At 34.3% G+C, this 16,906-nt stretch overlaps 1 protein-coding gene across 1 annotated transcript; it reads right to left on the bottom strand.

Annotated features, from left to right (window-relative positions):
* Positions 1 to 11,883: 11,883 nt before the first annotated feature.
* LOC116004807 (probable metal-nicotianamine transporter YSL7) lies at positions 11,884 to 15,310 on the bottom strand. Its single transcript, XM_031244978.1, has 6 exons — positions 14,998 to 15,310; positions 13,993 to 14,156; positions 13,749 to 13,846; positions 13,474 to 13,608; positions 13,178 to 13,367; positions 11,884 to 12,930 (listed from the first exon to the last, which is right to left on the bottom strand). The coding sequence occupies exons 1-6, from the start codon at positions 15,230 to 15,232 to the stop codon at positions 11,884 to 11,886; spliced, it is 1,869 nt and encodes a 622-aa protein (XP_031100838.1). The 5' UTR covers positions 15,233 to 15,310.
* Positions 15,311 to 16,906: the final 1,596 nt, after the last annotated feature.

Raw genomic sequence — 16,906 nt, forward strand, 5'->3', positions numbered from 1 at the left:
TGGAAATTACATTTTTGCTCCTTGTATTAAGCCAAATCGGTGGGATTAAGAGAATCCGGCGACATTTGGCCGGAAATTTCACCGGAGTGTCCAAAATTGATACAAATTGAAAAGTCATGGTATGCAATTAACACTTTTGAAAGTCGTGGACTAGAATTAATAGGACCCCTATATTTAGTAGACCAAAATGCCAATTTGCTCTTATAATAATCATGAGGTTAACAATAGAGTTCTATGTTTATTGTTTAGTAGGCAACACAAAATTACAAATTTATCGTCACTATCAACAAATATTGGACCACAATTGTTGCAAGTACTAAATGTAAAAATATTACGAGTATTATAGTCCAATGATTAAAAATATACGGAGTAATTAAACATACTCTCTCTATCTCTCTCTCTCTCTATATATATATATATATATATATGAAAGCTATGGTACGTGAATCTGACTGTGAATACCGAACCTACCAGCTATAAATTAAATTACAATGTAAAATGTAGTGATTTATTTTACCCATGTTACGTGGCTTTTTCAGAAGTGTGCAGACATGGATCCTAAGAAATGAATTGTATACTAAAAATAAACAAGGGCCACAGCACTGGGTATGGTAACACAGTTTTTCAACGTAACGGTTAAAAAGAGGCAAAAAATAGTGACCGAACGATGACGCTTTGGATGGTACACCAAAACGGGTCGGCCCTTATTATTGAATAGACCAATTTCACATGCATTTTAACCACACTAAATTTTTCACACCAAAGATTTAAATTGAATTAGTTCAGGTGATTCGACCGATCATCTTAAAATGGGGATAGGAACTTAGACTGAACGATTTACAATTATCAACCAAAATTAAAATAAAATAAATAAAAATATCATTTTATTTTTAGAGCCTCTCCAACAAATAAGTTTTTGAAGTAATTTTTGTTAGGTCACATAAGAGGGAGAGTTGAGAGAAAAAGAGGAAAAGAAAAAAAAAAGACTGGCCAATAAAAAAAGAAAGAAAGAAAAAGAAGCAATGTTTATGCACGTCAAGTTATACCATGAACCAGGATATATCTTATATTGTAGACCCTGCTCCAAAAATAACCTTCAAATTTTATATTTGTAGTTGACACATTTTGTACATGCAATTGACAATTTTTATATCTGTATTTATCATATTATGTGTCAACAATTATCAAATTATTTGTTATATGTACAGAAACTGTTAACTATAGGTACAAAATGTGCTAATTGAAAGTACCAAATTATCAACAATTATCTACTGTAAGAAATCCCAATTACCATATGTTGTACTACTCTTCTACTATAAAAGAGACACATTTGGAAACAAGGGGCATCCAAAAGATCTCTCATTACACAAGGCTTCTGAAAATCATATCTCAAGACTCAAACCAATCGATCCTTCGAATCCTCTACATCTCTCTCTACCCAAAAATTAAAATACCTCTCTTCTCTCCAAATTCCATAAAATATTTCCAGCTCAATAGCTATATATACGAATTCTACTTGTACAAAGTTACTATAAATATAGTGGATTTTGACTTGACATTGCCCAAAAAGGCCAGTGATTTTTACCTTTCGATTTTCACGTTAAAAATATTGTGTCTCATTTATTTTTTCCTCATATTATTTATATCTTCTACTCATCTTCGCTGTTGTGTTGGTCAGCCGTAGTCAACCCATTTGACTTAAAATCAACAACCTTAGACCAAAATGTGCGTAATAATTTTTATTATATTATTATAATAAAATATATAATTATAATATTTGAATTTATGATATTATATTTTATAAATAAGAATATTTCAATTTAAAAATCACTATTACTTTTATTTATCACTATCATTATAACATTATGTAAGGGTATTTTAGTCTTTATATTCATTATTCTTCACCATTCTAATCGAATCATTAATTCAATATTCACAGTAATTTTTTTTATCAACCAAACAATGAAACCAACATTTCTAATAATTTATTTTTGTTTTTATAGAATTTCATTTCATTCTACTCAAATATTTTTCACGAACCAAACGGGTCATAAGTTCTCGGAGGACAAAGACCCCACACCTGTCTCCTCCCCAATATATATGTGTGTGTTAATGAGTTTTCAAGCGTTTCTGTTGCAGCAATCTGAGGATAAGCAAAATTGAAAGTGAAAACAAAAGTGAAAGCTAAACATACATGCTGTAATTTGAGTCCTAATTCTGCCACTGATCGAAAATGGTATAAATGATTTTGTTGTTTTGTGCCATACTTTATATATGGGAGTCATGTCACGTTGTTGACCAGAGAAAATTTTCTTATAACTATACTTCCTTTTATATAATTAAACGTTCGTATGTTTTATAAGTTTAAGATCCAAAACTTAAAATTAAATTTGGTTGATTTTAGTGTAGAAATTGGAATTATGTAAGGGTGTGTTTGGTTCGTACATGGAATCGAAATCGAAATCGAAATGCGAATCAAATACTTGGTAGTGGTAATGAGTTTTGGTAAAAGTATTTTGCATTTTTGATAGTATGGTGAAATTGAAATGATTACTAATATTGAGTGAGTCATGATTGTTGTTCATTCTTTTTTCTTCATTCAAAAAAAATTAAACATTTAGTGGGAGTATACCTTCTTTTTTTTTTTTGGTCGAAAGAAGAGGGAGGAAATCCCAGATTAAGACAAAGATTACACTTTAGAAGTGGGAGTATACTTTAGAAGTAGATGTAACATTTTTCGATATGGAATATACCCCCACCCCCCACCTTGCCCATTGCTACTCAAATCAAGTTGGAACTTTTAAAATTTGCAAAATCTTTTAAACTTAATACAAAATTATCAATTTTTTAAATAAAAAAACTTAAATATTTTTACCACAAAATGACTGACACTTAGGGCAAATTATACCATGAACCAGGGTATACCTTGCATTGTAGATCCTAGTCCAAAAATAATCTTCAAATTTTCTATTTGTAGTTGACATATTCTGCAGTTGGCGGTCTATGTTCCTATAGCTATCATATTATGTGTCAGCAATTATTAAATTATTTGTTTATATATACAGAAATTGTTAATTGTATGTACCAAACATGTTAACCGAATGTATAGAATTTTTGTATTAGAATTCACAATGCAATATCAACTCTGGTGCATGGTATAACAATTAGACACTAAAAAAAAAGTAACTATGAACAGATACTACATTGTAACAGAGTTAGTAGTACTAAAAAAAAAAAAAAAAAAAGACACTCAGCAAATGGGCTAGCGCGAGATCTTTTAGTTGGTGTAAGTGGTTAATAAATTAGACAACGTGTCAAGCAGCGTGATAATGCACCAGATAATTATTGTCAACTTACTCTTAAATCTGTCTCACTCTGTCTCATTCAATAAGAATGTCTACAATTTAGCGAAGAATGAGTCTTTGTGTCTACAATGAAAATCCTGAATTACACAAAAATGAATAATTAATAATTAATAATAATAATAATAACAACTTACTACTAAACGTCTTGCAAATTTATGTTGGCAAGTTAATAAAGGTCCACCTTCTGATCAAAACCCTTTGGTCGGTCCTCTAAAATGTCACTTTGAGCTTAAAATCTTGAGCCTGTAATACTATATTATAATCTTAAAATACAAAAATGTGTATTTAAGAAAAGAAACTAATTAAAAAATGTAGAAACGATGTGATGTCATTTTGCAGGCTATATGATTAATGTGATCAGAGGAGTGCAGATGTCAGTTTGGAGGTTTGAGCAGAAGACTGAGAAGTTTCACATGGGCAGGATGGGCAACAACTGTACGTTTGAGCCCTCTGTTACACACATGACCTGTACGCTCTACATTTACATTTGCAAATTTTAATTGCCTGATGTTGACCCCAACTTTGACCATATTTGCCTACTCCTACTCTCCTAATTTTAATTTACAAACCAATTTTATATGAATGGTGAGGGAAGCCCATAACCACTATCTAAAAGGGTTGATTAGGAATATATCTCGGTTTTGATAGATGTATGTCTATACTTGCTCCGTACTTGAATAGATCGGAAAGAGAAATTCTCCTTGACTACAAATCAACCTCAAGGTCATCGACCTGACCTAGTAGAGAGGCAGACCGAGGGCTTATTCTGTAGGAGTACTTGCTCTATTGTTGACCGACCTCCTTGACATGAGGTCTTTACTCATTCCCTTAGCTTAATTCGATCCGATCACAGCTAAAGTGAAGGTGTCAGGAACCTAGTTACACTTGGAGATATATATCTGCGAGGACCCTGGTCTTCCCTTGGAAAAGGAACTTTTTGGGCTCTCTTACGGCATTGCCTCACGCTCGGGACCTTCTGGCTCACTGTCACCTTACCCCGAGCTCAAAGACTTCAACCTACAAGCAAATTAAGAAAGGATCCCTATATCGATCCGACCTTGTCATTTGTACGTATTCATGGGAGCCATCGTATTTACCACATCAAGGTTGTTTGGTTAGAAGGCTAAAAGATTGTTAGCTATATACGGAGTATTTTTGTTTTGAACCTAATCCAAACAACCAGTTACTGACATTCTACTCATAGAGTATTTAAAAACCTTATATTGTATAAATGACAAGTGAGTAGTTTTTTTTTTTTGGATCAAAATGTAAATTATTATTTTTAATGGAAGAATTATATTATTGACAAATTTTTAAACATTATTTTTGTGAGCATAAATATAATATAAACATAAATGTGCAGTCCAACTATCAGCTTAGACTTTTAGTTGAGATGGAGCACATGCTTTAATTATTTTATATTGTATATTTGTTTAGGCTGTGTAAAAAAAAAACTCAGTTAAAATTGAATTTTTTTAGCAAAAGAGTTAAATTGAAGGCATTATATCAATCAATCGAAATTTTCAATAGAAAGAAATACATAACAAATTTTACCCAACATATGGACCAGGTCAAATTAATATTTTTGTCCAGAATAGTTGGAAATAATGTTGTAAACGTCGGCCTAGGCGATAAGCGCCCCTAGGCTAAGGCGATTTTAGCCCTGAGCGGCTTTAAGTCGGCTGACCAACTCACCGGCCAACTAGGCGTCCTAAGTGCCGACTCAACCGAGTTGAGCGCCTAACTCGGCCGAGTTGGCGCTCAACTCGGCCAAATGACTTTTTCGCCTACTCGGCTACTTCTCTTATATATTTCTCCTACTCAACTAATCATCTAATATATGCAGTTGACTAGTTTGGAATATTATAACAATCTAACAATTCTCAGCCGTGAGTGGGAAAAGTAGAGACGATATACTCAGATTACTAGGCTGCCTAGGTGGCGCTAGGCGCCTCGGGGCAAGGCAAAAGTGGTACTATTGATTGATGATTTAGCAAATAGGATAATCAAAGGCATTTGAGGGGTGGGGGTGGGGGGTGTTCCAACCTCATCTAGGTTGTCACAAAATCCATATTTAGAAATTAGAACACAGGATTGAAGTTGGGTTCATCATTATATTATCAAATGTTGGTTGTTTGTCAGTTAGAGAGTAAGCCATGTGAGTTCAAAAGAATTTAACATTTTGGTGAAAATGCTATCTTATCCTCTTTACCAGATTGTCAAAGAAGTTAAAAGTGTACGGATTAATGGAAATTATTACATGGGAAACGAATTGAAGGATTATGAAAGTAATGACGATTTTAAAAGATGGCATCCAATTTCTAAATTAATGTGGTTTCGTTTTCAATACGTTCCTTGCTGTAATTCTCGAAATTGATTTAGAAGACAAACCCTAATAATGGGTTTCACATGTTTAGCCACTTCACAATATTCTTTTCCATCTTCGAATGCTTACTACCAATTATTGATCACATTAATTAAGAAAACTGATTATATGAAAACGCATGCTCAGGTGACAATATATGAACATGCCCTATGCAAAATTAAAAAATATAATTAAAAATGTGTGCACCATATGATATGTAAAAGTGCAACGTAACTCAAAATAAATAGGTAAACTTTGTAATTTTACATAGGCCATGTTTCATAGCATAGTTAATTTATCAGTCAATTTTTGCTTATTTGATCACTATTAACTGTTTCACTTGGTTAAACAGTAAATATAAATGTTTGATTAATTATTATTTTTTATTTATAACAACTTATTGCTCTAAAACACTACAATTCAAAAGTTGGTCAAAGTATATTTTTGGATAATGTTTGTAAATATTATTGGAGTGGTAAGGTTAGTCGCATGTTATGTAATATTTATTTTTACTTTTTACACTAAATTAATAATAATACATATTTTCTATTATTCTATCCATTCTATAATCATTTTTTAACCAATCAGGTCTAAAATATTCTTACTACATGTGCATATATATACTAGGATGCACCCTAAGAACATGCGGCTAAGCTAGCTAGGTGCATCATGTTAGACAAATTCAACCTAACATACATGACAAAATTTTAAACTGATTTTGATATTTTATTTGTTGTTTTTATTACGGATAGTATGTAAGAGATTAAGTTGTCATCATCATTGAATAATATTGGTTAAAGTTTTTCATTAGTGATTGTATTATTGTTGAATATTCAATTTAATCATTCTACTACTCTTTATAAAATTGTTCAATATATTCCCGGCCTATACTATTAAAAATAGAATAATTAAGTGAATTTATTAACACCGTTAAGTATGCTTAGGTGACCAAGCTAGATGACATGCATGGCGATAATCGGAATTTTTTTTAGACAGTCATGGCTGTCTGGGGACAACCATGGCAGTCTGGAACGAGAGCGGCGACCATGGCTATGGTCGTTGCCCTCGTTCCAGATTTGGAAGACAGGCAGCCACAACCGTCATTCTTAGACAATTGTGACTATCCTCGTTGGACAGCCACGACTGTCCGTAAAGAATACAACTTGGGTGCTACATATGTTTGTGCTAACCCAGTCTTTCATGCTCGCACGAAACATGTGGAGATTGATTGACATTTCATTCGAAACAAAGTGGCTAAGGGAGAGCTCCAAGTTAACTTAATTTCTACTAAGGATCATATTGCTGACATCTTTACTAAGCAGCTAGCTAGTACGGTCCGCGTTTTGCCTTTCTGCGTGACAAGCTCAATATCATTGGTCGTCCTCCTTGAGCTTGAAAGAATATATTAAGAATCTATTGTACTTAATTATGTGCTATATTTGATATAGGACTCTCTTGTATATGCAGTATAGGACTCTATTCTTGTATATATGTTGTGATCGTTTCTTATCATCAATAATATTCCAGAACTCAGTTCTCATCAAGAGAGGTTATAATACTAAACCAATAAGTCAAATTAAACAATAAACATACATGGGAATGTGGCAGCAGCATGCAATACGTGGAGTAGCTTTAATAGTGCCTGGCATATGTAGGTGAATGGGTTCATGGGTCTTCATTTTAGCATTGTTTGTTTGTTTATTTTCCTATAAATAACTAGCAGAAAAGTATGCGAAAGATGTTACAGCAAACTCTTTTTTTTTTTTTTTCCTTTTTTTGTTTTAGTACTACTAACTCAGCACAAAGAGTCAACATCGCCTACACTGAAACTCGAACTCACCCCTTCCATACGGAGGTGCAACTGGGTGCCACTAAACCACAACTACAACAAACTCATTTTAATATTTTACTACACAAACTTTTCGTTCCTCTTTTCTCAAATTTGTGTGTTTGATTATATTCATAAATCAATCAAAATTAAAAGTTACATATATATGAAAATTTTTTGAGTGTATGTATTTCTGCATGAAATGCTCAAAGAAAAAGCATTTGAGAATTAATTCCCAAGAAATAGGTTGGATGTATTGGTATTTTGTTATAATTATAACTGCATTTTTCTTAATATTGTTATTGTTGTTTGGACGTAAGTCTGTGATCAATAATTGTATGCGTTTACTTTTGGTCAGTTAGTATTTAAAAAATAAATAAATTTAGAATAACTGGTTAACCGGTTGGGACCATGTGAATTCATGTCGCGTCAACCTTTTAAAGGGTGAGTCTCATATGAAACCGTCTCACAGATCATTTTTCATGAGACAGGTCAGGTCAAAATAGAAATGTATGTAATATTTATGGTGGAAAATGTAATACTAATTAAAGATAAATTAGTTGTTATGAGTGTAAGTGTAATACTTATAATGAAAAGTATAATACTTTTTGAGAAAAAAAAGTACTCTGTAATATTTTAAATGAAAATGTAATATTTAAAGGTTGAAGATGTAATATTTAAAGGTTGAAGAGTTACTTATGAAAATAAAAAATGTAATACTAATCAATGATAAATTAATTGATTATTACTTATGACAAAAAAAAACATAATACTTATGATAAAAAGTGTAATAGTAATCATGTATAAATTATTTACTACTTATATGATAAAAATGTGACTTTTTAAGAAAAATGTAATCTTTTAATCAAAATGTAATACTTAATGTTAAAAGGTTAAAAAATTATAATAAAATATTAAAGAAAATAAGCAAAACTAAGACTTAATTTGAGTAATGAATAATAAACATGACACAGTACACACCAAGTAGTGACTACAGGTTTCCCTGGTCACTCAAAAATATCACATTAAGCTTCTACTATATACTCCATTATCCAAACAAGACACTAAAGAAACTGATCATCATGAAGAGATTGAGATGAAAGAATAGAAGCAGAATGTTGGCACTAGTGGTGAAGACAATGCTAGAAGCTATTATGTATTTCATGAAATCTCTTGAATTCATATCAAGAAGGCTAGCATTAACACATTCTACTTATCAATTGTCACCTATATATCTCCTTTACTATATATTCACAAGACATCAACATATGTATACATTCAGTATGTGTTCACATTTGGAAATGTTGAGGAATAGTTTGGTTCCCATCAGTAGTTCGGTTCATATCTGGTCTGCAATATTGGTACACAGGCAAATCTGTGGTCAAATCAATCATTGCTGCTGTAAGAAGTCCCAACAATCCACCAAACACAACCTGCACAATATATAAAAGGCTTCACTCGATCTGCAATTAAGCTCCGAAATGCTGCTTATTGTTGTTATACCGAAAACCACAAACACAAACCTCAAGCCAGGGGTGACCCAAAAACGCGTGCTGTGGTGTGCTTTGAGCTAGAAGAGGCTCAGTGGGAAGTTCGGATTCGGTTTGGTTCACAACCTCCTGAGACTGAATCACATTCAATTTATTCAATAATTCCCATCTAAAATTAAAGGTCTAAAATACATATGAAGCTGAAAATGCAAATGAACAATCATATCACTGACAGACACAAATATTAAACACACATAGCAACAGAGACAACATCAAACCTCTGCTTGTTCTTCGGCCTGTGCCTGTGATCTCGCGGATATACCATCACGTATTACCTGTCAAAATTTTCTGCCACACATTAGAAATCTTCGGTGCAGGGTTAAAAATTAATTTACAGCAAAGTCAAGAAAGACTGCAGTTTACTCTTTAAAACATTCATTTGAAACAGAACACTAAATTTAGGCCACCGCTCATCCAGTTATGCTTCAACAAAGTCCGTTAGGATCAGAAACTGAGTCAGGTGTGAATGATCATCTCCACAAGCAATAATTTGCACAAGACATTTATGACATTGTGTGGCATTCAAGGGCAATGATCAATTAATTCAATTAACAGAGAATTTCTTTGTTAATTAGAGTAACATGACGCCTAGAAAATAAGGGTAACTCGTCACAATATAAACACCAAAAGCCACGAAGCCCTAACAACTTTTGAGTACTACTGACTCTGTTACAATGCAGTAAAGACCGACATTATAAGAATACAAAATTATCAAGAGAACGAGATGATACCACAAAAGCGGTAACCAGTGCGGTGGCAAAAGGCGGTCCTCCAAGTCCATCCTGTAAGCCAATAGCTAATGCTAGAGCAGTTGCAATTGCTGAATGGGATGATGGCATACCACCTGTTCCAAAAAGTTTCATGAAACTCCATTGGCTTTCCTTGTACCTACAAGCCGCCTCTCGAGATTAATATTCTACAATATATATTGTTTATATCACATACATAAGTCCTACCCCTGAATTGCAGTGATGACAATAATTCTATGGCATAAATTGTGTATGTATGTATGGATGGAACTCCAAGTTAAACACCATCTCCTCATGCAATAATGACCAAATCTAAATACAAACTGAAATTCCCTTTTCTGCTTTCTTTTATAATTTCTTACAGAGATTCAATCTTTTCATTAGCTATACTGTAATGTGATCTCATTCCCAAAATCTTCTTTCAACTTAAGAGATCAAATTACCTACCTTGAACTGAATCTTGAAAATGAATAGAAAGAAATTTCATGAAATGCTATGCTAATATGTATAATCTTTGTCATATAAGGGCATAGATTTGGCCAAATCATAGCAAATTTCAAGAAGCATATTATATTGATCAAACACAGCCACACAAATTTCAAGATTTCTTAAATAACAAAAATTCATTAAAGAACAAAAAATTAAAGTTATGGTAATAGAATTATGAAGTAGGGTTTACCAGAAAATGAAGAGTTTGATGATTTGGCCAACAAGGCAGGCAGCAAAAGCAGAAATGAGAGGGAAATTGCTGTATAGTGGGATAAAAAACGCCGCCGTAGCGGCTAGCTTTGATTCCATCATTTCCTCTCGATTCAGCGCAGCTCTGAGAGAATGAAGAAGGGCGAGAAATTGCGTGCAATGTGTAACGCCCACAACAGAAGAGAAGAGGTTCTAGAATCAACAAGGGCGGGAAATATATATAGCGGGAGTTGATGATGGATGAGAGAGTGCGGGAACTTGCTATTTTTAATTCTTAGTACTATTTTTATTTTTTAAATACTTCATTTAATTATAATCTTGGTATGCATTTATTATTGTAATCTTTGTAACAATAAACAAAGATCAGTTAAAATTAACTGACTTAGCATCCACGTATATTTTAAATGCTGACATGAAATATATTTGGCATCCAAACTAGAAGAAGATAACGCTGCCATGGCTACCAAAGCAGTCAATAATTTAAAAAAATTATTTAATTATTTAAATATATTACACATTAGATTTTAGGGTAAATGTGGATGCTAAGTTAGTTAATTTCCATCGATTACCTGATGGATGTAAAAAGGTTTAGTTGCATCTTTTTTTCAAGTTGCTTTTTATAGTTAAAGTGGTTAATTACACTGTAATCAATAGTTCAAGATCTATTTGATCCTTATGCATATATATAATTAGATATACACCCATGCTGAAAATATACATGCACACAAATAATTAATCCTTCGTTAATCTATGCAAATTTATAGCAACCTAGCTAATTGTCTAAAATTACTTATTTTTTATGAGCTACTAATTTTAAATACTAACTTCCTAATTTTCATTTTCAATTAAGTATTAAGTTAAAAAAAAAAAAATCACAAAGGTCAGTTCAAATCAAAACTTGGAGAAATTAATCATAAATTTATTTTTGTTAAGAAAGTGTGAATGTCAAATGTGCATTGAGCGTGCATGTTTTCAATTAATTAATCTTTTTTCAAAAAAAAAAATTAATTAATCTGGGCAAGAATTGAGAATATGAATTGCAGCTATAGATTTTGTATTTATAAATTCTCTCGAGTTGTATAATTTGTTAAACATGCATCACTTTTTATTTTAATGTTATAATATTTTACTACGTATTTTATCAAATCTTAAATTTCAAAAGAGAATTATAAATGAAAAAGAAAATATTAGCTAGATTAATATAGTATTGACACTAATGAACTTAAAGCGAAATATATAGTACTGTCTAAGACACCTAAAGGCTAAGACAAAGAACATATATGTAATCAGAATCAATCAACTAACTGCTGTCCAAATCTACACTAAATTAAGATTTAACGAACTTCATGCATAGCGGGGCCTTGGCACCCGCTAAAGCCAGTATAGCTGCCGGAATTCCCCACAACGACTCGCCGCAGACGAGCCCCGACGCGACGGCGGGGGCGAAGTCTTTGGCTTTCTGCTTGTTGGCCCGCCGCCAGAGGAAGAGAATCAAGCTCCCCACGCACATGTCGATGGCGAAGTAGCCGCCGAGGTAGAACGGGATGGCCATGCACATGGGGTTAGGAATGAAGCGATATATTCTGTAATTGGTTTCGTACTTCCTTAGAAGTTCTATCAAAACGTCGATGACCATGGCCGCGAGGAAGAACCCGATGGCGAGCGCGAGGCAGTGCTTGGGGAGGGAGCCGAACCCCTCCACGCCCAGCAGGGCGATGCCGCGGTACATGAGGGCGTAGGGGGCCGGGTAGGACCCGTTGGGGTCGCCGAGCGGGTAGGCCTTGTAGAAAATCCAGAACACCAGCGGGGTCATCACGCACCCCATCGCGGTCCCGATGACCTGGCTGAAGAACATCGCGCGCGGCGAGGCGAGGGTGAGGTAGCCCGTCTTGAAATCCTGCATCAGGTCGGAGGCCGTGGACACTATGCTCATCATTACCCCGCAGGACGCTAGGCCGGCCAGGACTCCGCCGTTGTTGAGGCCGACCCAGGAGCTGAAAACTAAGATCGCGACTTTGCCGTAGTTGGACGCGAGGGACCAGTCCGTGAGGCCGCAGCCATAGGCGTTGCAGAAAGCTAGGACGGGTGCTATGGCGTAGGCCACTAGAATGTGGTACCATTTTAGTGGATGGAAGATTAATGGCACCACGATTATAGAGACGATTGCAAGTGCAGCGTATCCGCCTACTCCAACCCATTTCGGGATAGAGTCTTTTTCGAAGTATTCAGTCCTTATACTTTCATCGTAGTCTTCTCCCTCACCACTTCTTGACTCTGATGAGCTACGCTTCATGAAACTCATAGTCGTTGTTATGATCATAAACACGAAGTGGAAGAGCCCATCTCCAAGAATCATGGCAATGGCAAGAAACACCTATCATGCACACAAAAAAATATTGTTAATAATCCCGGAGTAACCCAGCCAAGATGACTAAGGCTACAAACTTGTAACCACAATATCAGAAGTTCGAATTCGAATACTTTTGGTTTGACAAGGTCAGTTATAGGCAACCAGACTAGTTTATCTCACAAGACGGGATTTGTCCAGTTCAGTTTCCTTTAATTTGTTACCACAAAAATGATTAATTTTAAGTAAATAATATGAGTAGCTACATACATACCCTGTATCCTTGAATGCCATGAAGACTGGATGCTGGAATGTCAGCAGAATACCATATGCCCTTCTTGGCTTCAATCAAGGGCCACATGATTCCCCATGAAATTACGGCTCCAAAAAGCAAGGAGATATTAACCATAGCAGGGCAAAGCATGCCAACACCAACATATGTTGACGAGAAATCGAAGTAGAACCTGAAATAATATATGGCCGGAATAATGAAGGTTATTAGTTCAGATAAATGTGCCTAGTGTGTGTAGATGGGATATTGTGAGGATTAAGCTAACGAAAGTTAAGTACCTTTGATCATAGGCTTGCAAGCCAAATGTGGGGAAGCTGGCAAAGCCACAATCATCACCACCTGCGAAGAACCACTGGAAGGCTGCGAATACGAAGCTAAATGAAAAGGTTTTGAAGAGCACTGCCACTTGTTTCCTACAAGCATAGCATAAAAGAAAGAGTTTTTAGTTAAAATGTAGGTAGATTTAGAGGAAAAACACACACAAAGGGATGATGAAGCAAGAGGGTTAGGCAATATATATAATGTTTTTTTGTGCTTAAATTAATTATAGTACTTGGCTAGCCTGGCTCCTTTTGGTGTGTGGAAACTGTTGATAAGGTAAGCTGTTGCTGTTCCACTAGGATATGTGAGCTTGAACTTCAAAACCATCATCTAGTAAAAACAAAGAGTGCAAATAATTCCACTTAGAATAAATTTTCTTATAACTTATTGATTTGATCAAAGAATTAGAGTGTATAGTATTTTCTCATTACTAGAATGAAAAACACAAATTCCTTTTGTAAAAAAAGTATGCATACCCTTCTGAACAGCACGATTGAAAAAAGACCAACAAAGCTCACAATGAAAAGGAATGCCATCATCCACCCAATAGAAAGTTCCTTGACATTATTTGGAGTATTCCCTATTGAAGCTTGGTCTGCAACTCTAGGGATCATGCCCAACATGTAACTTGCTGTTCCACCTGATTATCCAAAACAAATTATAAGGAAGAGATTATTAAGAAGACCAACTTATTGATCGAGACACATACTAATATAACTTTATAAGTTAGTAGCAATTGGTTGATCACAATATCTTGAACTTCAAAAACTATATATAGTAATGATTTTATAGTTAAAATTCTATGAATTACCAATTGCTTCATTCACAAGACTAGAACCTAAAATCTTACTAAAATCTTACTCTATCCCATGATAATTCTCTAGCACTATCCCATGAAACCTACTACTAGTGATAACAAATATGAACATCTTTATCAAAAATGGACTAAATATACTCAATAAATGTATATCAAACACTTCTCAAAAAAAAAAAAATGTATATCAAACACTAATAACTTATATGAAGTAAAAACCTCAAAATTAGATCCAAATAATGCACCTTAATATAACAAAATTAACTTATGATTAAACTAATGAATTCAAATATAGTTAACCATGTGACACTTAATAAGAAACAGCATTTGGAATAATGGCATTAGTTGCAAAATATTTGAACAAAGGAACAGTTTCTACTAAAAATTTTGTGAACATTAAGCAACAATGCTGTGAAAATTAGTAAAATTCTTTGGATTTGAAATCCAGTGGTGACTATACTGTAAAATCTTAGCCTACTACGAAAGCTTAACCTCAGTAAATCACAATTGGAGTACTACTTTAAGAGATAATTTCATCTGAACCCCTAAGGTTTAGGCAAATAACCCTTGGCTTTTAACTTAAATTATGCCCTCTCAAATTAAACTTCAAATAATTAAGGTCTGTTAGCTTGAATTAATAGGAGATTAAAAAAAAAAAAAAACGTACTGCTAAAGGCGATGCCGGAGGAAGCAACGACGCAGGTCTGAACAACAGTGTTCTCCTGCCGGGTGAACGGCTGCACGATGAACCCCATCCGGTGGAGAGCGGTGGTCCAGAACTTGATCATACTGAACGCGAGCAGTCCGGCGGCGACGTTGAGCGAAGGAATCACGCCGGTGGTGAGACTGAGCTTGCAGACGATGAAGTTGAACACCACACTCAGCACGAGGCTAGTCACCATGGATCGCACCGTCAGCTGCTCCTTCCACGACAGAACCTCCGTGTTCCGGAAGATATATTCCGTCGCCGTCAGCTTCTTGTCCTCCGCTTCTCCTCCGCCGTCGCGTTTGTCGTCTCCCAACCATTCTCTCTCCTCCACTACTTCCACCATCGCAGATTTCAGCTTCTAAGTTGTACTGTGATCTTACCGATCTTCGCGGTTCTCTCACAGAAGAAAGTTGTGAAGAAACGAACGGATTCAGTTTTGGAGAGAGATGAGAGAGAGAGAGAGATTCGTAGTGAGAGTCGGCTATAAATCAGCAACTGCCAGTGATATAGAAGTTTGAGTGGGAAAAGGAGCTTAAACGAAGGCTTCGTATTCTCATCCAATACTTACTACTTGGTGTACTCGGATTCTAGATCTTATTGCTTATTTAGTAGTGTAAAAATATTATCAGCTAATGGGAATCAAATACTTGAGTTCAATTATAATAAGTTACTTTCTTTAGTAGTAAATAAGATTTGGAATTAAGTACTATGTAATGTAATCGCATTACTGTTAGTAGTGTAAACATATTATCAGGTGATAGAAAGTTACATGTTTGCCATAATCAAGTTAAGTAAATATTATAGATATGGTTAGATTATAGTTATAATAAAAATAAATTGGAGTCAAAATAAATAATTAATTATTTAAAATACAAATAAATAAAAATATACAAATATATATATATACACATACATACATATACACACTAATAAGAGTCATGACGGTCAAATTATTAAATCAAATGGATGATTCAAATTGTTTAGGTTTTTATTTTTCTTTGGCATTTCCAAATTTATAGCAGTGAGTGTCGTAGTATTGCGTGTTTAGTATGGACTACCTTTTAATATGTTTTCTTATTAATAATTTGAGTCAATTCCTTTTTTGGTCTTCATCGCAGATTTTCTGTAACAAATGCCTATCAGTAAATTTGCATGCATGTATTCTAAATTCATTTAAGGAGGTTTGGTTTAAACAGTCAGCTCCAAATAAGCATATTTCCCCAACACATGTTTCAACTTTCAACCATGGGTGACTGAGAAGTGAGAATGGAGTTCATTACTACTTCATGAGTTTCAAAATTTTTAAAAATCAAACTTTACTTTTGCTAAGCTCTTTCCCGGTAAGCAATTTCCCTATTTCGTCATGTATTCTCGCAATATTCATATAGTATTGAAACATGACACTTGGGGACTGTAATTATCACATTTCGATCAGCTGAACAACTTGGGGATAACTAGTAATTACTAATTATGACATAATAATTAACCCAAACTGCAGCACAACCAAGAATAGCAGTGAAAATTCAAGCAATTGCAGTATTCTCCCAAAGAATTAGTTTCAAAAGATGCTCTGCACTAATACATTCAATTTAAGCAGTGAAAAGAAATGAAATTATGAAGATAAGTAGATGTTAATTGATACATATGATTTTATATTATTATTTGTCCCATAATTTAGTTGGTTGTGTTGCTTATTTCCTTTACCTTGAAGGTTGAAAGTTGAAACATGTGTTGGGGAAATATGCTTATTTGGAGCTGACTGTTTAAGCCAAACCTCCTTAAATGAATTTAGAATACAGGCATGCACATTTACTGATAGGCATTTGTTACAGAAAATCTGCCATGAAGAACAAAATACTCAGAGATG

This window comes from Ipomoea triloba, chromosome 14 (genome assembly GCF_003576645.1).
Source record: "Ipomoea triloba cultivar NCNSP0323 chromosome 14, ASM357664v1".
Classification (NCBI taxonomy): Eukaryota; Viridiplantae; Streptophyta; class Magnoliopsida; order Solanales; family Convolvulaceae; genus Ipomoea; species Ipomoea triloba.

Excerpts from the sequence above, each read along its gene's own strand:
- LOC116004807 (XM_031244978.1), bottom strand. The coding sequence starts at position 15,232 with ATGGTGACTAGCCTCGTGCTGAGTGTGGTGTTCAACTTCATCGTCTGC. Across the intron at positions 14,157-14,997 it reads CTCCGGCATCGCCTTTAGCA|GTGGAACAGCAAGTTACATG; the intron begins GTACGTTTTTTT and ends TTGGATAATCAG. Across the intron at positions 12,931-13,177 it reads ATGGCATTCAAGGATACAGG|GTGTTTCTTGCCATTGCCAT; the intron begins GTATGTATGTAG and ends TGTGCATGATAG.